The 27,963-nt window shown below is 45.5% G+C and overlaps 1 protein-coding gene across 1 annotated transcript in view; it reads left to right on the plus strand.

The window, feature by feature from the left end:
* Positions 1-27,853, plus strand: part of zbtb16a (zinc finger and BTB domain containing 16a) — a 65,935-nt gene extending 38,082 nt beyond the window's left edge. Inside the window, exons 4-7 of the mRNA XM_061299470.1 lie at positions 1,679-1,765; positions 15,846-16,016; positions 20,047-20,217; positions 21,821-27,853. Of these exons, the coding sequence (XP_061155454.1) occupies positions 1,679-1,765; positions 15,846-16,016; positions 20,047-20,217; positions 21,821-22,050 (659 nt within the window). The 3' untranslated portion in view covers positions 22,051-27,853. The remainder of the gene's footprint in view (positions 1-1,678; positions 1,766-15,845; positions 16,017-20,046; positions 20,218-21,820) is intronic.
* The last annotated feature ends 110 nt before the right edge of the window (positions 27,854-27,963 follow it).

Here is a 27,963-nt window from a genome sequence, read left to right on the forward strand (position 1 = left end):
TAGCTAACGATGCCGCTTGAATATGCTGTTAGCGTAATATAGTTGTTCTTTTTCTCAGGGATTCAAATGGAAATAAACACAAATGAGAGCAAAACGCGCCACTTTTCATGAGGTCACATTTGACGAGAAGGCCACGTTCGCTTTTACTGCACGCTCGCTGTCTTTTATTTTTTTCTTTCTCTTTTTTTCTTTTTGCATAACTTGTTGCATAAGCACTCTCTTCTGGCAGGCACACCGTGTCATGTACGTTCTGTGTCATTTCTGCTTTTTTCGCTCGGCACTCGTTACAGTACAGGCCGTTCCCACATGTCACCGCCGGCCGTTGCAAAAGAACCCAAAATATGCTTTACCGCCCCTCATACGTTCTCATTTTCTATCTGTCTCTCTCTGTTTTTCTTTTTGGTCATCTAAGAATCGCCTTCCTGTTTTCATTGCGCTCTCTCTCTCTCTCTCTGGAGGTGTCGTAACCCGGTCGGCCTTGCCAAGAACAAACCGAGAGATGGGCTCGCGCTCGACACACACACACTGACATAGGCGTGCAAACACAAGCACCAGATGTTGGCTTGGTGCATGTGTTTGATGTGTGATGCGTATGGCATGTACAGTATGCCGTGCCAAAGCCCGTAAAAGCATAATCAGCCTGTGCCGTGCCGATGTACGAACATTTATTGCTCTACAAGGTTGTACACACTCTAGATACACTAAATGTACGTGACACGTCGCAGCCTGGCCTGCCTGGCCTGCCTGGCCTGCAGGCAGCACACTAAAGTGTTTGTATTAAGAACAGCACAACCAGAAAAGTGGCAGTTTATAAAGATTTCAATACGTGCTTCAAAATAATTGGCCAAATGGAATTTCGTATGGGTGGCATTGATCGGTGCCGTACGTTTTGAAAAAGGAGAGCTCGGCCGTCCGTCTTTAGAGACTTGATCCGTGTTCAAACGAACCCATTTATCCGTCATCTTCATGGTGTTGCTTCAACTTGCCTCATCAGGGGTCACTCGTGTGATTCGTTCGGCGCAGTTTGAATGTAAATGTGCGTCCTGATTTCGAATTGAAATGAATGCATATTTCCAATCAGTAATATTGGAAAAAATATTGAGCGTTTTACAATTGACTCAGAGCTGAAGTAATATTAGCCGTTTGTCGAAGAGTATGAAGAATATTAGTTAGTTCGAATATTACAATAGTCATTGTAATATCTGTCTACGTGTGTTGCTCCACCTTTTGTGTTCAATTGCTTGAAGGGGAGCCGATGCTAATTGTTAGCCAGCTTTTTGCACGGTTTGATAGCACGAGGCTAAATGAAACGACATCAAGCCTTTCCGTGTTTAGCGGTTACTTCAAACTTTCCGATCTCCGCCCAACCGACCTGCCAAATTCTCGGCGGTCGCAGCATCGTGTGAATTCCCGAGGGCTCGCTCACAGACACATTTTCAGAAATAGGCACCTCACATAAGAGTTAGTCGTTTAATTTCCAACAGCAGGCATTTCAGAGTCAACTCTTTCTTTACAAGCAGTTGAAATGCCAATTAGGCCGAATTTGTCGCTCTTAAGATTTCAGCATAAGACAAAAAGGGGATCTTCTCTTTTGTGGCATTTTCCATTGCAACTGCTGTGTTGTGTTGCCTGGCCGTGCAATAAAGGTCCACTCTCCTCTTGTGTTTTTGCCCTCCAGCTGGCGAGAAGGCCATCGTCTGCGACCAGTGCGGCGCTCAATTCCAGACGGAAGAGTCCCTGGAGGCTCACCGGAAGATCCACACCGGTAGGTACAAAAACAACACGGCTCGCCGCTATCGCTGCGGTCCGATATTTTCTTTTTGACAACGGGGCCACGTCGGCCAATCTCGCCAGAGTCCGTGATGGACGGCGTGATGGCAGCGTGCCCGATTAGCCCTAAATCACAACAGACTCAGCGGTAATCAACATAGTCCGCAAAAGTTGGCAGGCCCCAAGCCCGGTGTTGTTTATCTCCATGCCCCTTTCTCGCTACGGAGATGGGAAGACGGCACGCCTGCCAAGTTGGAAATAGGAGGAAGTAAATCCTCCTCCTTGGGCAGATGTGAGGTGTTTAATTTAGACAGACAGGATAGTCTCCCATGTCCATTGCTGTTAAATAGACCCGATGGTGAGCCAGTCTTTGGCCTTTGGAAATGATGGTGTGATATCAAATATCCTGACAATGTTTACAATTGTGATTGGAGTGGTTTTGAAATTTCACTCGGCAGCGATGGCGTGCAAGCGACGGCGGGCCCAATCAAGCCACCGTTCATTTTACTCTCGACGCGCACGCCAGGAGTTTGCCGAAATAGACACTCATCATTATCATGGTCGCCAGTGGCGGCTCGCTCCCCTTTGGCCGACTTCTTCGTCAACTTTGCGGCCGGCCGTTTTCCTCCAGAATATCTCGAGAGCCGAGGGCAGAGTCCTCACAGCCAATCGGCGCAGCCAATGGAAAGGCCAGGTTAAACCAGGCTAATAATCCGCCAGGCATAAAAGCGGAAAGGAAAGGAGAGCTCTAAATATAGTCTTTCCAGTCTGGAACCAATGAAAGCCATTTTAAATCGGGGGGGGGGGGGGCACTTTCTTTCATACATGTCGAGGCTAATAAGCTCAGCATGCAAGCGTGTCTGTGTCAAGTATGACGAAGCACTTTCACGCCCGTTTAGTTTAGTTGCCCGGTTAGCGCCGCCAAATCTCATGCCAGCAATTTGCTTATTCAGACGCGTCACCAGAGCGCCACTAGCGCTGTCACGTGACGCGACGCCCTCTCCACAACAGTGTCGGGCCTCGCCGACGTGCCACGTTGAATGGCCGCTGTTGTGGCGCCATCAGCTGCACGCAGCCTGATTCGACCTCGAAAGAAAAAAAAAACACGGGACGGTTTGGAGCTCGCGGACGCATTCCTGAAGCGGTCGTCATTCCCGGCGAAAACATCACGTGGCGTTTATTTCCGTCGTAGCAAATAAACAGCAAATATTCTCCTTCTCTGCAAGTCATGGAAAATAATTCAACGAGTCCAAGAATATCTGAAGTGAATCTCTGCCCCTAAACTGGGACTTTTGTAAGCAAACATTCTCCCAGGCGGTGGAGGCGGCTTTCATCCTCCAAAGCAAAATAAAGCCCCGCTGCTGTCATATTTCCAACTCCAAGCATATTTACTCTCTGTCTTGTTTATGAGCGCGCGCTTTGGCTGTTATGCAATATATGCAGCCAGGGCTAATTTTAGCAGCTTTTTTTTTTTTTCTCTCTTTTTCTGGAACTGTCAACCAGCAAACCGTGGGGAGGGTGGATGTTTTGGTGGCTGGATGCTTTCACTCTGCGCTCGTCTGAAGCGAGCATGCGTCGGGGAACTCTGATTACAGTCACCGGAGTGGCTTCGAGCAACGCCGTAAATAAAACAAATGATATAGCAACAAAATAAAGTGATTCGTGAAGTTTGGTTGGCATGTCTGTTATGAGTAGACCCACAAAAAAATTTTAAGAACAAATGCCACCAAAATAAACAAAACCTGCCATTTTGGTTTGAAATGGCCATTTTGGGGTCAAAGTTCAATGGTGTTTGGAACATTTAGCACTTAGCATTGACTCTATCTGTTCCTATAAGATGAGATTGCGTAAAAAGATCACAAGCTCGTGCGTGCGTGTGTGTAACAAGTAGACTCGCTTTGTTGAAGATTGCAGCTTTCACTGGCGCGACTTGTAATTTGCATGGAAATGCGCCGCCGCGAGTGAGCGAAAAAAGGCCGCGTCACAAAATGAGCAGTTACTCGACACGGCGGCGGGCAACCGCCACTCCCGTGCAACCGCGAGTCGGGCCTTTGTCGCTCAAGACCCTTCGTACATGAATCATCTCCTCCGGCGATGACGGCAAAGAATGGGAGAAGGGGGGGTCCCGCTTCATCGCCTCTCGATTTATTTATTTATTTATTTATTTGTCTCCCGCCCCGTCCTTTTTAAGCCTCGTAATACGGGTGGAAAATATGCAAAGCGCCTCGCGGGCAACGGCAGTGGGAGCGCAGCGTGATTCCAGAGTAAACACTTTCTTTTCTCAAGCCAGGAATAGTTTGGCTGTACTGAGGCGGCAGGGAGAGATGAAGGAGAACATGCGGCGAGGAGCTGCAACAACCAGGTCCCGAGCGACCAGCCCATAAGCGCCGGCCGCTCGCGTCTTGTCAAGCCGATGCGGCCGACGGCAAAGTCGCGGGCGGGCGTCAAAAGTGCCTCCCGTCACACCGGCCTGGCATCTGCTTAGCATCGACTTAATTGTGATGTTATTAAGTTGTCAGGGAGCATTAGGCTTGCCTTGCGCAAAGCAAACACACACACACAAGGAGACTTCGGACATTGTCGTTAGACATTTAGTTTGCTCCTTTAACGCACGTCACAAAGAATCCAAATTACTATTATTATTTATTTACATTTTAATCTCTGCACCCCTGACAATCGCACAAAAAAAATCAAATGCACGCTAGTCATGCATTGCACAATAGAAATGAACCAAATGACTAGCATTCAGGGGTGAGTTGCCTTTGCGGTCCACATAAAATGATCTGGCCCCCAGGCCTTGAGTTTGACACCTGTGCTATAATTAATCCTGTCAAAAACAAAGCCTTGTTTTCACTTCATTTGGAATGTTTTTTTTTTCCCCCTCCTTCACCTGTTTTTTTTCTTCTGTCCATCCTCCCCTTCTTGACTTGGGAAATAATCAGAGTGGGCTGAGACTCCATCGCACGCCGCTAAATGAAATCAAGTGGTGCTACCTTGACTACAGTCACTTCTCTCGCGACGAGCCGCCTCTTCTTTCCTGCGCAAACAAATTTTCCCCCTGATAAGATCTAAATGAGTTTTTCCGAGGCGGAGGAAAAGCGCTGATTGATGTCACGTGGAACCGAGAGATGCGCGTAAACCAAAAATTATGCGTAAACGAGAGTTGCCATCGAGGGTTTTCCTTGAGAAACGAGCCGAGCGGCACAGGCCCATTGAGGCGGGCAGCAGCGCCGCCGTGCCAAAGCTTGTCCGGGAGGGAGTCGCTATTCTTATAAGTGGGTGGGATCCGCTAACAAATTGGGATGGGACGGCGGCGGCGGCGGCCACACAGCCAGAAAGAGCAATAAAAGCGTGGGGCCCGGGCGGCCAAGGAGATTATGGCCTCCCGACGGGAGCTATAAAATGGAAGTCAGCAGGACACGGCGCAAATCTGGCCGGCCAATATCCTCAGCGGCCCCCACCTCGTCAGCATTTGCATCTTGTTTTGGACAAAAGCGACATCCAAATAGTTTTCTTTGTAAATACGTGTGAATGTAGCGAGACGGCACGACGCGACGACACTTTCGCCCCGTTATTCCAAGTAAATCTGGTAATTACGTCGGCAGTTGTTTGTCGACGTCTTAAGAGTGTTAAAATATCAACGGGCCTTTTTTTCCCCTCCCATTTACAGTGCAAATACTAGCCTTTCGATTAGCGCGCTGACAATAGCAGCTAGTCTTTGAGTCTTTATTATTCCTTAATTGTGAAGGAAGATTAGCGGGATTGCATCCATCCTCTCACCCCAAACAAAAGAAGCCTCGCGTCCGGTTGCCTAGTTACACCGTGCAGCTTTTGCTCATGCTGTGACGCCGCGCGTTCCCGGTGACGTCCGTCCAAACCTCCGAACCGTTCTTGGGTATGTCGTGCTGAGGGACATTTAGTTGAGCCTCCTCCTCTTTGGTTATTTGCTAGCGGTGGCAAAAGGTCAGCAGGCGTGTTTGCTCAGGTGCGTTGCGGCGAGGAGGGAATCTCCAGGTCACCTGATTAGATGACATTCTTGCTCCACACTGCGCTTTTTGGTGTCTTTGGGATGCCACCTGGACTGCTTTCATCACCGGCCGCTCTCGTTCCTTCTCGTTTTACTAAACGTGGAGGTGTCCAAAATCTTACCTTGTGTAGGTACTATACTAGTGGGTTTTTTTTTTTTTGGTTTGTTTTGGCCATATCTTTATTTTTTTCTATTTTTATTCTCTTGTCCACATAGCAGTAAAGAGGCAGCAAATTCATTGGTGCCCCAAAATGGAACCCTGTGGAACACCATACCAGAGTTGAGCCAGCACGGGAGCCTAGTTTTATCAAAAGAATTATTTCCATATGAAATAGTGTCATTTTTCAGATCAAACTAAATCGCATTCAAATATTTTTCCCGGTGAGTCTCTTATATCCAGCGGTAGCCTCCATGCCCTCGCTGCTAATTGTGGGCTCATCAAAGCAATTACAAGGGACATTTACAAGTGGCGTGGGTGCTAAATATTTATCTTTATAAGAGATGATAAGATGTTGCGTGGGCGTTCATTAATAATTAATGCCAGTCTATTTGGGCGGCCATGTCTTATCTGACTCCAGAGGCCGAGTGTTCGCAGTCACACTTGATTTGGAGTTAAACATTGTCAAAGGACCAAACGATCGCCTTTGTGTCGTCGGGGTGCACGAGCGTGTGCGCGCGTGCGTGTTCACGCTGCTACGACATTGTGTGGGCGGCCATCGTCGTAGCGCGCTGACCTTCATTTGTAATCGCTGCGCTCTAATGGGAAAATTGTCTCTCCGAAATTAATTTAGCATTTAATTATGTATGCGTACGCATATGCTAGTGCCGAGAGCGCGCCAGGTCACCAGCCAGATGTTAGCCGCTTCGCAAATGTGCGGGCTGACCTTGAGCAACTTGGGAAACAAAAGCATGGGTCACCTAATGCGTCTTTGAGTTAACATCATTAACGCTTTAACTTGAAGGAATTTAAAGATGAAGGCAAGTTTAGCAAAGACTAGAAAGCATTTCTTCTTGGGCGCTGCAAAGGTGCTATTTTCTTGAAAACATTGAAGTCAATTCATTTGGATTTGGAAATTTCCAAATGATTTGTAGTAAAATAACTCAAGTTGCCATATACACCTACCAGGCTGCTGGCCAAAAAAAAAAAACATTTCCAGGCATGGAATGTTTAGGGGTGGATGCCCCTACCCACCCGTCCGTAAGTATCCTCTTACAGTCCCGGCCGGCCGGTTCTGATTGATTTGGGGTGAGGGAGGAGCCTTTCTGGGGCTTTAGAGGTCAAGGGTCAGCTCTTCTGCAAATCTGCTTCCTATTGTACAGTGGAAACACCAGGAGACCACTGTCACATCACCCCCCTACTCACCCCGCACCTCCCTCCCCTCCCTCTCGCCCTCTGCCTGGGAAAATGGAGGAGGCGTCAATTAAAACTATTCTCTGGTTGGCTTCACTTCTCTCCGTCTTCTCAAGCCGCTCTTTAAAGCGCAAATTCTTTGGGTTGCAATGCAAAGCGCTCAAAAGCGTTTGTTAGGGTTTCTCCTTTCGGAATCAAACTAATGCTAATGGAGCATGTGCGCCGCTGTGGAAACGCTTTTTAATGAATAGCTTAAGTAAGCAATTAGGGCCACACAATATCAGTGGAATACCTAACTCGTGGCAATTAGCGCCTTTAATAGATGGCCGCACATCAACAAGTTTGAGTCCAAAAATGCCCTGTTCTCACTCAATACCAATTTTCATCAATGCGAACAAATAGGTCCGTATTGGGCCAAAGCAGCAGGCGGCGCTCTAACCGCAAAGCCGAAAGAAAGCTTCACAAGCACATTTTAGCTTAAAAACTCAAATAAACTCTCTCAAAACCGCTCTTCAAAATTTACACAATTCATGTACTACTTTAGCTCGATAAATTTCAAATTAAACCAATGTCGGATCGTTTTAGAAAATATATAGATTAATAAATGTAATAGTAATTTCTTTAATTTAACAAAATGCAAAACGGTCATTCTAATAGAAAAAATATATCATGTTTGTGAGGTTTAGATGAGAAAACATTTTTGATTGAAGGTCTCGTCGAGGAAAGGTATCACTCCACCGACCGTTCAGCTCTTTGAAATGTGCTCTTTGCAAAAGCTTTGAAACGCAGGGATAACCTTGCAATTTGGAAAATGTGGCCGGTCCTTGGCCCTCGGGGGGCCCAAAGCCTTTGTGGTCACAAGGCCGGGATTACACTTTAACCTCCATCACCGCCAGCCTGCAGCCCACCCGCCCCCCCCCGCCCCTGAGGTCAGGTGAAAGGCCAGGAATCCTAAACACGCTGCTGAAGAAGAAGAGAGAAAGTCTGTTTTTAAAATGGCTGCGTTTCATTTGGACGCCGCTTTGGGGCTTTTGTGCTTTATTGATTAGCATCGGGGGGGGGGGGGGGGGGGGGGCTGCTACCTACCTACCTACCTACCTACCTACCTACCTACCTACCTACCTACCTACCTACCTACTTAATGTACGACTTAAGAAAGACGCTCCCAAATTTCTTTTATTTGGTTGACATTATTTTATATGATCACAATGAAGTTTCATTAAAGCAGTAAGTCCTGCAGACCTGATTCTATAAAGCCTTACTCATTGCAGGCATACGTAATTTAAAGATTTTCTTTTTCTTTTCTTCAAAACAATGAATTGAGGCATCGCTAAAAATGTATTTATTTATGTTTTTCACGCTTGACTGGGGTTGTACTGTTCCACATTGTAATTTACTTCTCGAGCCATCAGTTAAGCAACTGTCTGTCTGTTTGCGTTGCGCTGTCGTAAAGAGCTAACTTATTTCTAAAGGACTTTTTCTACGCCCATAAAAAAGTCAACCATTCTTTTGCTTGTAATCTTCAGGGCAAATGTTAGAATTTTCAGATAAGGCCAACACGCTAGTAAAAACACAAGGACCCCTTTGACAAGGACCTGTCAGGCGCTATAAATCTTTGCTACTGCTAAGGGGGGGAAAAAATGAGTAAGTTGCAAACTTTAGCTATTGAGTTAGCATTGCTAAATGGGCTAGTTTGTTAGCTAGTACACTCGAGCAACATTTGATGATACTTGGAGCTTAATTCCAAACATTTTATGATGCCCAAAATAAAAATAGTAGCTATGTTTTATGCTAGGTTTAAACAACGCTAGGCCTACATGCTAATGTCTGCATCTGGAGAATGTTTTTATTTTTACCACCGATTGTTTCTTTGCCAGGTGTACATAAGGAATGGTCGCGGCGGCCGCCCGAGAAAAAGCCGATTTATTGCGTCTCGTCTGGGTCGTGGAGCTAGCGGTCCCTCACTCCCACGCTAAGCTATAATTTGCCAAACTCCGTCCCTGGAGAAATATGGCCCCGAGACAGAGAAAGGCTTTGAGGAACTTGCAGTCAGTTACTTGGAGTTTTCAGATTTAGTTTTTTTTTTTTATGTAGCTGCCCATGTTGGATGTGTGCCTTAAAGGGGCGTGGCCTAGTGAGTAACATCTTAATCTGGACCAGGCTTGTGTCTGTGTGGGCGCTTAGCAATGAGTTTATTTTGTTTGTTTTTTTAAGGTATATCCTGGCATTCCTTCCTGGTGCTATTCCCATACTGGAATGTGTAAAAAAAGACAAAATGTCACCCCCAAGCCCTTTTGCCTCAAACACCTGACCCTCTAAACTACTTTCTAATCTCCATTCTCAGCCATTAAGCGCGTGCGAGGCGGCCAACATTGTTTCTGTTATAGCATATAAGAGGCTTTTTTTACTTCCCCCACTGCTCCCCCCCCCCTTCGCCGTCCTCCCCTCCCATGTGAACTGCCTGTCAACTCCTGCTCAAGAGGTCATGTGAGGACTCCCGTCTCCGCGGTGCCCCCAGCTGGTCGGAGGCAGCACTGTCACACAGCTGTGTATCACATGCTCCCCACCCCATCTCCAGATGTGTGTGTTTGTGGGTGGGTGTGTGTCACGGCGCCGCTCGCTCTTTACTCAGAGTTGACTTTATGGGCTCGTTGAGCGCGGATGGGCACTATCGTGGCCGTTATATGATTATCTGGCGCTAATCCACGTGGTTGGAAGAGTCCTGCAGGAGCAATTGAGCGCAGTCTTATCTGCATTTTTTGCCAATTTTTCGGGCCGGCGAGCTTAAACGTGACTGGCTTTATTTGAACTCATCATTTAGGCTGGATTTAAAGTGCAGGGCCAAGTGCATCCATTCCAATTTGAGGTTTTTTCCGCGTTTCTTTCCAATGACTCATAAGAGCTACACCTTTTTTCTGCCCAAACGATTGGACATTCTGCGAGCGACGATTTGCAAAACGACCGCATTTTCTTTTTTTTTCCCCATTCATATTTATTCATTCATTTTTATATTTGACATCTGTTAGTGAGCATTTCCTCTTTTTGATTTCCTAAAGCCTGTTTTGATGGACACGCCGGTGAGGTCGATAATAATAAATGAAAAGCTTTTGTTTTTTTCTTCTTCTTCTTTTTTTTCCTGGAGCCACACAGTCGTCCACCATTTTGGCTCCAAGGTCACAGCTGGCTGATCCGGGCTTTATTGCCTCCATTGAGCAGCCGCTAATGAAACGGCCTTTAAGGCTAATGTTGTTGACCGCAAACGTACGTAAACACCACACATCATCGAATTTGGGCTTTTATGGAGGCGCCGGATGCACCTGAATGCCTCTTTCATAACTCTGAGATCACGTTTCATCCCGCGCTGACTTTTTTTTTTTATGACTCATTGAGCAGATGTTGCGCAGGGATGAAAAGACTTTGGATGCTCATTGCTCTGTCTTCATTAGCTCCAGCCGAAAGAGGTCTGAAGAGAATATGGCTCGCATTTCCCTTTGCATACTGAGCGCTGTTCCTGTTTTTGAATCCTCAATTGGGCCACATGCAGCCAAATCAATGTTAATCCAGATTACGATTCTTTTTCCTCATGAATTTAGCACTTTATTTTCCAATCACTTTGTCTTCAACGTTCCTTGTGGTTTCCTCTCGTAAGGCGACTTGAGAAGCATAGCGTGGAGCTGACTTTTTTTTTTGATTACTTTGAAATTACATTCCTATGGCTCCTCCTTCTGCTGTCTTTAACAGCCCTCATCCTTTTTTTGTTCCCAAGACCCCCAACTGCCCCCCCCCCCATCCATTGAAAGAACAGAAAAAAAAACAAGCACCCATCCTGTCCGGCGTGTCAGTGTCGGACAGTACAGCAGGCGAGGTGCTAAAAGCCTTTTGTCCACCAGGAAAGACTAAGTCAGCGGCTTCAGTGATTTGGGGGGGGTTCAGGGCTCATTTTCTATGTGTGTGTGTGTGTACAGGTCGAAGGAGCAAAGAGCCCGTGACTAATGTGAGTTGCGCCCCACACTCACCATACACCCCTGTTTTTTTTTTTTTCCTTTTTACACTGTCCAGATGGCCAGTGAGGAGAATCAATGCTAGGAAGGCCAGGACAGATTTAGGATTTCTTTACACGGCGTCGGGGTGAAGGTAGAGGTTATCCTTGGTCGATGGCTGCCGCTCACTAAGATTTATACTATATACAAAGCAATGAATAGAAAAGGGGAGGAATCGTGAAAATGGACACACGCTGGCCCCTCGACTCATTACTGGTGACAGTGTACTATTGAAACCTTGACTTTTATTTTTTAAAACCACGCTCAAATGGTAAATGACATTAATGGCAGATTCCAACAAGTCCAGAGCCAGCAACCCGACCCCGTCTTATTTGTATCCAAGCCATTAAAAAGTCAATTTGCTGTAATCTGTTACCTTAAATGTGCACTCAGTGGCCGTAGCACTCTGCGTCGGTTCTCAAGCATCAAATACAGAAAATATGAGCATGATGTTTGATTTCGTGTTTTTTTATCTTGAAATATGCCGCTCTTGTAAGTCATTAGATTGCGGGCAGTGGGCGGCTTTTTGATGAATAAAAGATAAGAAACAGGCGCAGGAAACAAACAAAACGTGCGTGGCGGCAAATTTGCGTCGGAGCCAAGTCCAGACAGAGAGGCCTCTCTGTTCCCCCGCTCGCTATGAATCTGCCCTATCTCATTCCCCGCCGCTAATTCCAATTTAATTGCCAGTAGCCCGAAGCCTCCTCAATAGGAGTAACAAATGGTTTGATTCTGTAGACTTCATCAGAGCGCATTTTAAATGCGACACAGTAACCTGGCGCGAATGCCAATGAAGCCTGGCGAGGAGCTCCTCTGTTTACTAATTATCCTTTTTCTTACTCCCAGCCACACTGCACAAGTTGTCTGATTAAATCGGATTTGTGGGGATTGGAAGGTGTGGAGGGGGGAAGAGAGGAGATGGGGGGGTGGGGGGGATGTTAGAGCGGCGATGTTGCCCAGCGGCCGGCTTGATGGGATGGATTGGACAACGAGCGCGCTCCGTCTTTGTAAATGATCTGCGATTGGGCGGCGAGAGTCCAGGGCGGCCATGTCGCAGTGAATCATGTTAAAAGACCTCCGCCGCCGCCGTTGCTCACGCTGACGTTAATTCCGAGCATGCATCCTTTATGATCTTTACAGTCTGCGTCGCAGCAGTGGGACACACACAAACACGGGCCGCAATTTATACCCACTGCAGTACAGCATGGCTCCAAGGCGGGAACGTATTTAACTGCAGCTGTGTTCCGTTAACATATATGTACCTATGTAATTTACAATGGACGTTTTAAACGTCGGACCGCCGCGACCGAACTTGACCATCGGGAACAAATGACAGTCGAAAATTCAAATCGCTGCGACGGGAAAATTGCTAGCTAGCGCCCACGCCGCCTTTGCGTACTTCTCACCGACCCAGAAAAACACGGATTGTCACGCAAGAAGCGATTTCCCTTTCCCTGACAATTCAAAGGAAAGGCCAGAGATAAAGAATGATCCCTGGGTAATGTGTATTTTATCAACAGAGAGTCTCCACGCTTGGCTTTTTAGTCACAGTACAGAAAAATGGTGTCAAAGACCAAATTTGATTGTGAAATGACGGAAGCGCTGGCCATGTGCCCACTTTTCTATAAGAAGGCAAGGCTCCAGTCAGATGGCGTGACCGCGCAAATAAGAAAGACGAGCTGTCAAGCCAATGGCCGGTGGAGCCGCCATATGGCCGTGATGACATTATCTGCGGGTAATTAATATGGCATCTCGCCTGGCATCTGGCGACATTAATCTCTATGTGCGTCTTCCGGCGTCGGCACTCAATCCGAGCATCGGCGCTCAATCCGACCGCCCGACGTTGAGTTATCGCCAGCTGACGAAAAGCGCCACACTTTTCTTGGATTTCCCGCGCGAATGGCTGCGGAGACTCACCCGAGCGATTGTGTTGAAATTGTGTTGTATATAAAACATGCAGGGGACTGTGTGTGTGTTTATTGTTGTTTACAATGCTACTTAGCGGGGATTACGGCTTTTTCTTTAAGTAGCTGTTAAACACAGATCACATTTACTTCAGCAATAAAATGTCCAATTAGATTGCTTTTCACTAATTTATGCTGCACGCTGTCCACAATCCAGTTTATTTAAAAGTAATCATGTCTTATACTGCCCGTGATTAGCATACAATTAATTGCTGCATTTGGAAATGCATTTTTTTCTTTCCCACCATTTATCTTGCCGTTATCTATGAACCGCGCGGCGTCATACTGAGAGCGACTTTGAATATTTGGATCCACTCAAGTAATGAGTCATTGGGAAAGTAGTACTATTACAACTATTTGGAAGTGAAAGAGGTTTTCATCAAAAATGTCAATTGTTTGCCCCAAATCAAGCTGCTTGTACAGTGCTTTCATAAGTAATGACGTAATAGATGATCCGTCCATACGTGTCGGTCGGGTCCTATCAAAGTGCAGCGTCGTATCGATCACTATTGATGAGCGAGCCGAGCGGTCACTGAGGCCCGTGCTAATGACCTGTGATTGAACACCTTGTGCTGAGGTCCCGCAACTGGCCGCCTCATTAACTTTGGCAGCTCTCCGGTTCGACTGGCTGCATTGCGGCTCCGACCGAACCGCAGAACGCCGCCGGACGGCTGTCTGTGATTTTACCTCCGACAGGCTGGATTGAAAAGCATAAAGGGTCAACTCCTGTTCATTATTTGAGGTTTTTTTTGCTACAGCTAAAGCAGGAAAAGTAGTGATGTGCGGCAATAATATCATATAATATTATATATAATATCTAAATACCATCTTTTGACAAGTGGGGCCACATGGAACATACGTATTACGTAATGTCCAAAAATGTCATACATTTCATATTTTAGCGCCGCTAGCCGGTCGCTGTTAGCCGGTCCGTCCGCTGACACCTCCCATTGGGGAGTATTCCTCTCCATTACCGCCCCCCCCCCTTCCTCCCCCCACTTAAATAACATCAGGCCTGCCACTCCGCTCAGCGCCATTAAGGATGCGCCGGCACCGCCATGGCCAGGCAAGGGGCCTGCCCGGGCTTCTTTATAAATAGATGCGCTAGACAGAGCGAGAGGCTGGTTAGGGGAGCTAAATTATTCCAAAACAGCCAAACAGGACTGAGGCGAAAACACACACAGACACACACACAGTAGCAAGCGCCACCTTCAGTGCTTCCTCTCAGGTGTCACTTCAGGCTGACTCAATTTTACACTGTAATGGACCTTCTGGGTCAACTACTTTTCTCCCGCCTTTTCTTCTTTTATCTCTTCACAGCTCTTTTCATCCATCAGAGGCACACACACACTCGCAGCGTCGCCGGCAGTATAGTCTGTAGTACTTAATTTTCTCTAATCAAGGTGTGCGTTGCAGTTGCGCCAACTCTTCTTTACGCCGATGTGTTTCAAGCCAAAATGGGCGGAGGGTTTTTTAAAACCTCGCAGTTGTGCAAGAGCGACTTTACGCTATTGTAAACTCGCATCTGATAATCCTATAATGAACCTGCAACCTTTTTTTTTTTTTTATGACGCCCATAAAAGGAAAATCAATGTCATAAAAGTCTTGTTTATGAGACGTTTTCCTGCACAAGTGATCAGAGTATTTTAATTGCGGTGATTTTCTTCTCGGTGCAGTGTGTTGATATCCAGCAGCGGAATGTCGGCCATATTTGTTGAGGTCCATCCGCCATGTTTTTGGTTCATGTTACGTTCTAGCCGTCATATTTGGGAAGACTGTTTACTATAGCTAATATTTATTAATGCGTGTTAGCATAAAGCTGGCTAACTTTGGTATCACAAAATCTTACCAAAGTCATTCAAAATCTTACCAAGATCTTCATTAGCGCTAGCTAATGTGGGTTAAGGCCTGTTAGCATAAAGCTAGCTACATTATAAACAAATTAATTCTCTTGGTTTTGTGGCTTTTTTGGCCGGAACTGCTGTGTTCCAATTGACGTAATAAAAAGTGACGTGAACCCCCAATCCCCCCCCCCCCACACACACACACACCCCAGCCTCCATCCGCGAGACAGTAATAGATCCAAAAAGGAGGCCGACGTTGGCCCCTTTTGCCTGCTGCCGCGCTGCTCATGAACATGAGGCGGCATGGCGCTCTTGATAGATTTTTAAATTAGTGTCAGCTTGGCCCCAAAGATGCATTATTGACTGATTAGATAGAAAGCGGCCAAGTCCTTCCCTCGAGTTTCAACCGGGCCAGGTAATTGAAAAAGTGTAAAGACAAGTGTGTTCAAGCGTCTTTGCGATGTGTTGTGTTTGTCGTCTCGCAGCCGTGTGCTCTTTATCTCAGCTGGAGAAGAGAGAAACAGTCGAGAGAGGATTGAAGTATTGCGTGAAAGATCTTTATCCCAGCACGCTCAATGCGTTGCCAGTGAAGTGTTTTGTTTTTTCCTGGCCTAACTACAGCGCAGTACACAGTCCGGCTGCAAAAATGCTCCATTCAGGCGTCATAATACACAACCAGGAATCGTCAACAACGATTTTTTCCTCTTCAAGTGAAGGCCAGTGTCATTAAGTGAAAAGAAAAAATATATAGCGCTGGCATCAAGATACTATGCTATCTCTTCAAGGCCCAATGGAACAAACTCCAGGTGTTGATGAAAAAGTGACTAATGGCTATTTATGTGTGTGCAGGCTCCGACATGGCCATCTTCTGCCTGCTGTGCGGCAAACGTTTCCAGACGCAGACGGCGTTACAGCAGCACATGGAGGTCCACGCCGGCGTGCGTAGCTACATCTGCAGCGAATGCAACCGAACCTTCCCCAGCCACACGGCGCTCAAGCGCCACCTGCGCTCGCATACAGGTCAGTGAAGGCACCGCGCAGGCAATTTGAAACGCCTCCTTATTTTGGATTCTCTCAAACGTCGGCGATTAACCACGATTTTGAGACGGCCTTGCGGCTTCATTGTACACGAATGAATAAGATCAACGGTTGCAAAACTAGAAACACGCACCGTAACCTCTATGGCCGTGTGCGTCCTCCTGAGAGAAGCTAGACGGGACTAAAAATAGCTTACAGTAAGTAAAAAGCCGTGTTTTATTTGGGATGGGCGCTTGCTGAGCGGAGCGGGCGCTCCTCCATTCATCTTCATTCAGGTCAGCAGTCAAATCGGTTCTGCGGCGATGGTGACTTATTTTATTCATTTGCGCGGCGCTGGAGTGCGCTGAGACCACAGCGGGATGTTAATGCATTGTTGACACGTGGCCAAATGGACGGATATGAACACATGGAAATGAATTCCATTCCCCGTATGGATGCCCCGCCACCCTCGCTCCCACCTGCTCCGCCTCCCTCGCTCTCTCCTTCCCCCGCCTCAGCAGCTTGTCTACGACCTTAAATAACAGTCTCACTGTCACGGCTGATTTAGCTCACCAGCGCTCCGGATAAATATTTGAAAGGAAAAGGCGGTGAGATGGGAGCAGTCGGCCTCCGTTTGCGAGTCGGACCAATCGGATGAGTTGGGGGGGGGGGGGTGATGCTGTACAGTACCTGCCCGCCCAGCCGGCGCGAATGTCACTAGGAATGGTTAGTCGGGTGTTAAATCACAAACGAGAGCGTCGCTTAAATATGACTTTATGTTCGGGGAGGAGGAAACAGGGATTAGGAAATGGGAAATGGGACCTGCTCGTTTACCCCCGACGGGAAATGAATGCGCCGTTCCCCTCATCATCTTATGCACGGTTTGAAGGGGAAGAAGAAGAAAATGATTATTGTGGTAACACGATAGCATAACGCTCTCATAGTATATTTGATCTGATGCTCATTTAGTTCATTTATATCAGGAGCTCGAAAATGCTCACGTGTCGATTAATATGCATTGGAAAAGAAATCGCAATATATCACAATGGGATTTGACGAGAATGTTCATCTCTTGACTTAATGTGACAAGATCTGGGGGTTTTTTTTTTTGTTTGTTTGTTTATTTGCCGGACCCGTGCTTCATTTACCTGTCTGCCGCCGCCTTATCTCGGCAACGCAGCCCAGAGCCGCCACACTGGAGCTGCGTCAAAGACGTGCAATTTAATGGTGTTTATTTCAGCATCTTAATCTGACCATCTTTATTCTCCCCCAACCACCTGCACGCTCTGCAGCGCGCGCACACACACACACACACACACACATATACACACACATACACACACGTGGCTTTATTTGCTCTTTTTGTAGGTTTACTGCATGTATGCACAGTGCATTAAAGGTTCAAGTGCACACGCTCAATTATACAGTGTTGGCAGCTGTGCCTTCTCTTAAAACACACACACACACGCGGCAGCAGACCTTCATTAATATTCCATTGTTGTTCACTGTCTGTGCCCAAGTGTGTGTATGTGTATGAGACAATTTGCCAGGGTTTTTTTTTGTGTTCGCAGCTGTATTTGAGTGAGCAAATAAAATTGGCTGCGGCCGTGCATCCTTGATTTAAAACCTATAGAATGAACACACAAACCAGCGCCCGCCCGCCCCCATTCAGTGGTGCCCTCGGGCATCGCCACCCTCAGCACTCCTTTGGGGTGTCACATGAGTGTGCGTGTTGGCAAGGGGACGCAGGTGGCGATGCCCAGGGGCACCCAAGGGTCCAGTGGCCATGTGATGCGGTTCCACCTCACTGTGTTGGGATCTTCTCATCTGTGGCCTCCCTGCTGCTGCTGCTGCTGGAAGCAAAGAATCACTCTCCAATGTTCTCATTTTCTTTTCCAACGGTAGCGGGACAAATTAGCATTAGCATGAATGTCCACGTCTGATTATGGATGTATTACAAAAGATTCACTTATTTGCATTTGATTTTATACTTGAAGTCCAAGAAGAAACATATTTGTTTGCTTTTTGGTGTGTGCGTTGCGTGAAGTATGATTTGTCCGCCGAGCCCAGACGGAATGCTCGTTATTGTCCTCACGTACTTATCTCTTCTGGTACACGATATACGCTTGTAAGTAATCACGGCTTTCAAATGCGGCGGCACACTAAATCACAGTTGTTGTTGTTGTTTTTTTTTTTAAAAGAATCCAAAAGTGAGTTTTTCGAGCGTGTCCCGATAAAGTTTACAGACATAACAAAAGAAAACAAAAAGCGATGAAAGTCAGAGAGCATAGCGTACGGGTCAGAGGCTCCCCGCTGCGTTTGCTGGAAATGAGATTTTCTATCGGATAGTAAACGATGAAGTGACACCTTATGAACGATAGCGGCGTCTAAAACACACACACACTCTTGCTGGTTATTGCTTTGAACAGAGAAACAAGACAGTCTTGCTATACAGTATGTTAGCATACCAACTGCAACTATTTTAGCAATTTTAGCTACCTTGTTCAAATTGGATTCATTCTGTACTTGTTTTTTCTGTGGGCTAAAATGACCTTTGCCTAGCATAGCATCTGCTAAAATGTTAGCATTTCCTCATTTTTCGACCTGTCCTACCTTTCAACTCGACAGCATCTGAGTTTAGTATCGTCTCTTGTGAGCATACCCTTTGCTCTGCTCTGGGTGGGGATTTACCGTAAATTCCGGACTATAAGCCGCGACTTTTTTCCAAAATTTTGAACCCTGCGGCTTATAGTCAGGTGCGGTTTATATGACGATTTTTTTCGTGATTTTTGTGATGACTTGCTTACTTTTATACACTGCGGTATCTTGAAGAAAAAAACAACAACAAAAATACTATTTTGAAACACTACTATGGCTGCTTATTCTGGCTGTGTTGCTTGTGACTATTATGAGCTTTAGTAGGAATGCACGCTAGGTGACCTGCGTCAAAGGGCTCTAAACCCTTTGTCACAGGCAATGTTGAGAAAGACATGTTAAATTATGTTATAAAAACTTTAAAAAGGCTTTCTGTGAACGGTCTTTCTTTGTAAAAAAAACGCGTGTGCACGTGCGGCTTATAGTCCGGTGCGGCTTATATAAGAAAAAAACTAAAATATCCCCCAATTTTAGCTGGTGCGGCTTATAGTCCGGTGCGGCTTATAGTCCGGAATTTACGGTATTCATGAAAATGTTACAGGATGGAATTAGGCGTCAACAAACCAATGAGCTTTGCCGTCTTGCGTATTAGCATCCCGCTCACTTGCTGCGATCAGACGGCCTAATTAAAGGCGGCTGAATGCCAGGCGCATTGTTATTCTGCCGGCGTGGCACGGCGCGGCGCAGCCGCCGGGCTCGTTGATGGATGGCCATCTCCTCCGTGGCGGCGACGCCCCTCGGCGTACAGCAGGAGGCGCTGATAACTTCATGCGGACAAATAAGGAGTGTCACATTTATTGATCCTCAACGCACACACACGCCGCCCCCATCCCTTCCCCCCTCCATCTCTCACACGCTCGTCACATTACGGGCAAGCTCGTTGCTTTGAAAGCGCCGTCTCCCGTGACAAGTGCGGCGCAGCCTGAATGTGATCAGCATTTAAAGTGCGTCTTTCATCCGGCTGACTGTCTACGCGCAACAGCATGCCGTCTGCGTACAATAAGACCTTAAATAACGTAACGCACGGGGTGGGTGAGATTGTCTCTTAGCAGCGGGCATAACGAGAAATGCAATTTATTCGGCGGCACGCCGCCGCTCGGACAGGGAGGTAATGAAAGGCATAGGTCATTGATGGAGACGTAAAGCTGCAGCGTTGCTGTGAAATGCATTCAGAAGTAGCTACTGGAGAATGTGACAGGAGGTGCTTGTGCAGTGGCTATCAGAAGTCTACACACCCCTGTTGAGAGGCCAATTTTTGATGCCCCACTGTTGTCACATTTTGTCATGTTAAGAATACTTTTTTGGAAGGTTTTCTATTGTTGGGGCACCTGTGTTTTGTGAGTTGATGTAACGTGCCTCATACCTGACCACTTTGCAGCCGGGGACCACCCGTACGAATGCGAGTTCTGCGGGAGCTGTTTCCGCGACGAGAGCACGCTGAAGGGCCACAAGCGCATCCACACGGGCGAGAAGCCCTACGAATGTAACGGCTGCGGCAAGAAGTTCAGCCTCAAGCACCAGCTGGAGACCCACTACCGCGTGCACACAGGTAAACACACGCCAATCACTTGTATCGTTTACATTTGGGTTGGGCATTTAGCAAACCGAGTCGATGCCAAGCTTGTGCCGGTTGAGAGCTTTTTGCCCTGTATTCCCCTACTAAATGGAAATCCAGAACAAGTTAGCAGATATGAAGTAGCACAGCAAGTTGTTTCTCACATTGATCACGTTGATCATTTGAAGCTCAGTTGACCAACGGCTCGACTATATTTGCGGACGCTTTTGTTCCCGTCGGAACTGTTGCTAACCCAAAAGAGCAGCACCTCGCGAATCACACAAATAGTCTTTTGGTAGTAGAAATGATGGACAAGCGTGCCGCAATATTAATTTGGTCCCTAAAACTTCTTTTAATCCGGCACCTCTATCTGGATGTCATTAGACGATGCGTGTGTCCCTACTGCTGAGTGGGAATGAGCTTTTCCGCTAATGCATTCATTGTCACACATAGTGGCTGCAGCACATGATGTGCTACTCGCACGCACGCACACGGCAGAGCAGAGCAGATGCATATCTTTGTTGCCGCGCTACAGTAAATGAATGTCTCCAAAGACTGCCTATTGATCGGGGTATATTTAGAGCCCCATAAAGATGTTGACACTGTGATAAGCTAGCCTGCGCCGCCAAAGGGAGCTCAGCTAAGACTGATCGGCGAAGCCCATCGGGACACTTGTGCTTCCTTGCTGTTTCCCTCGCACACAAATTCGGTATTTCAAGAGTTTTCAAACTTTTTGACCCCGGGACCCTCTTACAGACATTTTTCATCCTAAATTGTAAATAATGGAAATTAAAATGCGCAATAATGTAAACAAGCGACTTTAAAAACTACAGCTGGCCCAGCTCGAATTGACACGCACGGCACACGCGCCCATCTCCCTTTCAATAAGACACACTATCAAGGCAGGCTCTCCGATAATTGGCTCCCACCTCCACACGCATCCAACTCCTTTTTTGTAGAGGGGGCTGCGCAGCGGGGGAGCTCGAACGCCAGATAACGAGAAGGAGCGACAAGCTCGCCGTCAAAGGCCACCTCACATAAAAGGCAGCCGCTTGATGAATCATCGACAAGCGCCGCGGAGCCTGACTCCCCGCCCCCCTCCCCCCGCAAATGCCGATGCCGGATCAATAGCGCCGGGGAAGGGGGCATTTGCGATTCATTATTAGCCGCTTATGTGAGGCCACCTTGTTTACAGTGCGGTTATCGATATCAGCAGCCGTCGGGCTGGCCCACGTGTATTTACGCTTATTGGCTTCCTTGGCACGGTCAAGGTCAAGCAGGGGAGGCGGGCCACGTCTGGGACGGCGGCGACCTGATCATTTGCCATCCCCCTCTCTCCCAATGCTTCTGGCAAAAGGTCGCCATTTACATGTCTTAGATTGGATCGTCCCCCCGACATCGCTCACATCAACGTTAGCTCACTTGGCATCATTAGCGCGCAGTTAGCGTTGTTAGCATGAACTATGCGTTCCGGTAGGTATCGTACTCCACAGTCTCGGCCCGTTTTCTCGACACGCTCGGATATTCGACGAGTCAGTACAGGAGAGCCTTGTTGTCTTCAAACAAGGTCCGCTTATGAATTGGGCTTTTTCCTCAGGTGAGAAGCCATTCGAGTGCAAGCTGTGCCACCAACGATCCAGGGACTACTCGGCCATGATCAAGCACCTGCGCACCCACAACGGCGCCTCGCCCTACCAATGCACCATCTGCCTGGAGTACTGCCCCAGCCTGTCGGCCATGCAGAAGCACATGAAGGGCCACAAGCCCGAAGACATCCCTCCGGACTGGCGCATCGAGAAGACCTACCTGTACCTCTGCTACGTCTAAACGCAGGAAGGTATTGGGGAAGGAGGGAAGGAAGGAAGGATGGGGCGGGTAGAAGGGGAATGTAGTTTGAAGGCGCGAGGCCAAGCTGTGCAAAAGAACGAAAGACCGATTAGCGTCTTTTCTTGCAAAAGCAATGACAAACGAAGGGTCCTCCCGGACAGACGTCGAAGTCTGTTAGTTCGGAATCACCGGGTGGGTCAAGTGCGCATTGTGTTCCTTTCTTTATTTCTTTCAGTTGTTCAGGTCGCCTCGTGACGGAAACACGAGAGCTGCAGGGAAAGTATTGCTGCTACAGCGTTGACAGATTCTCAAGGGCTATCGGACCCAGACAAAATAGCATTTGGTAGAATCTCGAAGCATGTGACATAACGGATGTTTGTTTTTTTTGTCACTTCTTTTGCTTTCACCTACCAATCTCCACACAAATTCAGGTCACGTGATGATGATGATGACAATGTGAGGAAGAAAACTTAACACTTTGTGTTTGTGGTAGTTGCTGTTGCAACTGATACGAGTGGAGACCTCTGCCAAGGACAGCCAAAGCCCCATTTGGATCACTACCAAATTGTGTACATACATACCAGATAGCCACCATTTTTGAAAATCTACCGCTAGCAATGTTGGTGAGACGCCAAAGTGAAATGGCTTCTTCCTTTTTGTATCTTTCTGAGCTTATATCTTAAATCGTTTTTGTGTCATGGCGCTAACGAGACAAACGACCAAACAATCCCCAATTGGATCACTGTTGTTGATGCAGGCCCTCCAAATCTGCTCAAAAGCCTTCTTGGTCGTCTCGCTAACGCGCCTCCTTTAGCGAGAATGGCACTTAATCGAGTAGCCCGACATTTGCCCAATTTTGATTATCCGCTGAGAAATGAATGCAAATTCAAAAAAATGGCCGCCCATTCAAAACAAGAATACCTGGAGCAGCATTGAAATTGATTTTGTTCTTTTTTTGTTTTGTTTGAACACGCAGACCTCTGGCAAGGCCAAGAAAGCCTTGGCTATTATTGGTCGGTCACCAAAATGGATGGAGCTTCAAAAAAAAAAAAACATTGTATGCCCAGCAATGTTTTCACTTCTTCCTTCTTGGTGTGGCGCTAACGAGAATCCACACTTGAGAAAATTCCCCAAAAGTGTCCTTAGTATAAGAATTGTTGGGTATGCACAGAAATTGGACAATTGGAGCCTTGCCCCACGACTCCAGCAAAAATGCCCACCGAGTACTTGAACGTCGGCAGGTCATGTCGATTTTTTTTTTTCTCCCCGGGATAGCCCCTGAGAATCTTCAGCCGGTCGGAATATGCAGTAGATGACGAATCGGGAGCGTTGAAAACAAATGATGAACCTAAATGATCAGTTGGGTGGGAGGGGGAGGGGCTTCACATTGCTGCTTTTTTTTGGGGAGGCCGTCAGTCTTCCCAGTCCGGGTGTCGAAAGACTGACTTATATTTTTGTCCCGCTCTGCATCATCATCGATCAATGTATCGCCGCAATTACGACAACAGTTTCTGTTTGATATCAGTCCAGCTTTATATTCACATTAATCACAGCAATACACCGCCGCAATCTGCGTATACTCTCATTTATCTCACACTAACCACAAAAAAAAACGTCAGACTTGGGAAAGAAAAACGGCTGCTCTCGAAGTAGTGAATGTCGGAAATAGGCCGGTGCCATCGTGAATGTGAAAAGACTTGCACGCCAAGCTTGGCTGGGGAATTTGGGAGCCCGAAAACGCCGACCGCCCGGCCCGGTGAAGGAAAGTCACTGCTATCCAAGGAAGCGAAAGCGGGAATTGTCAACTGGAGTATTCGGGTGATTGCCGAAGAGGGGCGGGACCAATAGGGCGATGGAAACGTGGACTCTTTTCTCTGTGGTTTCATCTCCTCGTTTTCACTTCATACTTGAATTACCTCATTTTGTGACCTCATGGTTTTTTTCTTGTTTTTTTGTTAACCCCGTGTTTTGTTAGCGTCGCGAGTCGGAAAGATGCATTGCACAGCGTGACGAAGCTGTTTGTGTGTGTGTGCGTGAGCGTGTGCATGAGCGTGTGTGCGCACGCAGACACACATTTCAAAAGTGCCGCGGCAGCGATGAGATTTAGTTTGTGCGTGCTACCAAATTTGGTATTATTACTATTAACCGCGCTTGTTGGAGTCAGCAGGTTGGTCTTTTTTTATTTGATTTTTGTCCTTTTTTTGTGTGTGTTTGTTAAAAAAAGCTACCTCTCTTAAGTTCATGTTTTGGCAAAAGCACATTTTTTCATCATTGCTACTTCATCTCACGCTTACGTTTTTTTGTTCCTCCAATCTGAGTCGCCGGATTTCCTCAAATAGCGGCCCCCTCTCAAATCATTGTTGTTGAACTTGACAAATGCCTTCCCGCCAGTCGACACTGCCCTCAGGGAGGGTGAAGTCGGAAGTCAGTTTAGCTCGCTCTGTTGCTAACCAAAACAGCAGCCGCTACCAAGTTGCATTTTTGGATGAATGAAAATGTGGGGGTCATCATTGGTCCATGTTTGTTATTTTGTTTTTGTTTTTTTATGTAAAAGCCTCATCCCTACACCCACGCTTTTGCTTTTTTTTTTAAAGCAATGCTTACTTGATGCATTTTGTTTACTGGCTCCCACGTTTATTCACTTTTTTTATCTAATGCGATTTTTTTTTTTTTTTTTTGCATATTCATGTTTGTCACCTGATTTTAACTCCCAATTATTTGTTGTGTTGGTTCTTATACCTAATCTCCCACTTATTTGTGTTTTTAGTTTGCCTAATGCCCTTTTTTTTGTATTTATCCAATTTATCCAAACTTCACTTATTTGACTTTTTCACCCATTCACCGCTTATTTGCCGTTTTTTGATGATGTTGTTTATTCACTTTTGCCTGATTGCCACTTTGTCATGTTTTTTTTTTTAATTTACCTGATCTTCTGCTTATTCATGTTTTTAATTTACTGGCTACCCTGTTTATTGGCTGTCTTTTTTTTTACCTGGGCCACCCCCGGGGCCACTATTTGAGGAAATACGTTCATTTTAAAGCAAAGAAAAAAAGTCAAAAAATTACCATAATCGAGATTGATGAATGGGGATGTAGTCCGAGAGAACATTTTGGGATGGAAGAAAATAATACAAAAAAAGCAATTTTGAAGCCTTAAGTGATGCGCAAAATGAGGAGGAAGATAAGAGGAAAGCACTATTGCTTCGCAGGTTCAAAAACGAACGTAGACACTTGAACATATGTGAATAGACTTGTAGTTTTGTAATGTGAACGGTGGATCAAATGGTGCTGGAGGTCTTTTCTGGGTTAGGGTTTTTTGCAGCGTGCGATGGACAATTGGACGTTTAGTAATCATCAACACAAAAAAAAGTCAAAAAATGAATTCCTGAACAAGATTCAACGGAGGTGATTTGATATTAAAAAAAAAAAGCAACAAATTGTGATATTTTTGTATTGCGTGTCAGTCCTGTCTATTTTTTTGTGGAGAGTCTGAGCAGGGCACACATTGGTCTCTTTTTTTTTTTGGGCTTTTGTTTTGTTTTCTCTGGGTGTAATTCTTGCCTTGCTCCTCTTTGATATCGTGTGAACATATTGTAATAATAATGATAATAATAATAAGTGTTGCTTTCTGGATGTCAATTACATTGTAGGTGAAGGACAAAAAAAAATCTTACCGCCAACTTTATTTGGGATGACAACAACGACAAAACAAAAGAAAAAACGAGAGTACTTGTCACTCACCATTCTATCAATCAAACTTGACCGTGAGCTTGTTATTATTATTATCTTTTTGTATTATTTGTTTTGTACTTGAAAAGAGTAAAAGAGAAGGGATGGCACGTCCCGTAACACTGTGAGCCGAGAGGTTTGGGGATTTTTGTTTCTTACCCCACGACATCACCTGCAAATATCAACAGCAAAACAATCTCACAAATCAATCGTTACCCACAATGCAACACTTACCCGTCAAGTCAATGACGTCATTGTCCTTTGAATGTTTTCTCCTTTTCCTGTGCGCTTGACAGTGTGTATAGCTATGCGTGTGTGTGCGTACTCGTGGAAAAATGCACTAAATCAGATACAAAACTTCTATTCTATGCCACTGTTTATTTTTTTTCTTTCTATGTTGGAAAATGATGTAACTCTATATACTTGTTGGCATCAATATCGTTCTTCCCTCAGTGTTCCTCTACGATGTTTTTTCCCGTACTGTTTGTGTGCCTAAACATGGAAATTGTTGGGGGGGGGGAGACGTGCTCTGTTTCTGTATTTTCGGATAAAAGATTTTGCCAAAAAAACTGGAAAAACAAATGTTGTCTGCCAGCAGCCATGGGATGTCATGATACACATTTTTTTCTTCAGAATTCGTGGGCTATTGATTTGATAGTTTAATTTGATTTTCATTCCCTTTTTTTTTTTTGTTAAACAGCAACAGGTTTGCTGACATTAAAAGAAAATTTATCAGGAAAAAAAGTATATCAATAGACTGTTGACACCATCTTTTCTTCCCCTTAATTCAACCATGAGGTAATGTGGCACCTTGACATACAAGTGGCCCAAAATATTTTTTGACACTCTATTTGATTGTCATTACTGTATATTTTTATAATGTCCAGTAATATTGAGTTCTATTTTTCTTGTTTATAAAAATTGGAAGCAAGAACAGATTAATTGAAATTCCATTCATTTCAGTGGGGAAAGACGATTTGAGATACGCGTATTTTGAGTAAATAGGCATTGTATCTCAAGGTAACGCTGTACTTTTGATTGATTATTATTTGTTTCTTCTTCTTCCTCCAACATGATGCTTTTAGGGCGCGTGGGTAAAAAAAAAAACAGTGGCACTCATGGCATCCCTGGAGCAGGCACTTGTACGTGTGTGTGTTTTTGGTGTGGTGTTCCTTCTCGCCATTTCACGCCCATGTGCCATCAAGGTCTCCACGTATGTTTAAAAGAATATTGACAACATGTAAAAAAGAAAAAAAAAAAGCGCCAAGTTATTTTATTTTTATCCAAGCACTGAGGACCAACAAATTTGCTCCGTTCGGACCAAGCGTAACAATTTTCTTTTTAAGCATAAAAAAGCTTTTTTTTATTGGTTGTTTCTTTTCCATTTTGGTGGCAACACAAGTGCCAGTTCAGAAGTTGCTCTGTATTATTAAGAAATTTAAAGATGATAGTGTTTCTTTTTTATTATTTTAATGATGATGATTTGAATTGCTATAGTTTTTGTCTACCTCAGCACCCAATCTTAGCCTAATCGTAGAAGGTGCCCAATTATTTTTTTAGTTTTTCTTTTGTTTTTTGTTCTCTTATCTTTTTTTTTTTGTTCTTATCATTGAAAATTGCATTAGAGCTTTGCAAAAAATTAAAAATGTCCTTTGTCTTTTCCAACGACAATGTGCGATTTTTTTTTTTTTTCACAACTTCCCACTGTGGCAACATGTTTTCATATGTCTCGCCACCGTCTGTTAATATTGATGTTACGTTTTGTTTTTGGATTCATTTCCATGTAGAATCAGACGCATCACTTTGTAACATTTCAGTGTTCTCTGATGGAGTGTGAAAAAAAAATGAAATAAACATTTAATGCTGCAGGTCCTTCCATGTTGTCACTAAAGTCGTCAATGTTGTGCCTTTTTGATCGTGAAAAAAATATTAAAGAATTTTTTCTTTGGGGTTTTACATCCTACTAACAGTATATTGTCTTTTTGTAGTGAGTGGATTGGTTTTGTTTGTTTTTTATTTATGGGTTTCATTATAAAAATCAATTGTACACACAGGAAATAAACAATGGACTTTATGTCAGTTGTCTTTGTACTCTCACTGGATTTTTGTCCCTTAATTTTACACCAACCATTGTTTTTAATTATCTATACGTACATTCCTCCTAATTACAAAAGTAAAGTCTAA

This window comes from Syngnathus typhle, linkage group LG15 (assembly GCF_033458585.1).
Source record: "Syngnathus typhle isolate RoL2023-S1 ecotype Sweden linkage group LG15, RoL_Styp_1.0, whole genome shotgun sequence".
NCBI classification, from domain to species: Eukaryota; Metazoa; Chordata; class Actinopteri; order Syngnathiformes; family Syngnathidae; genus Syngnathus; species Syngnathus typhle.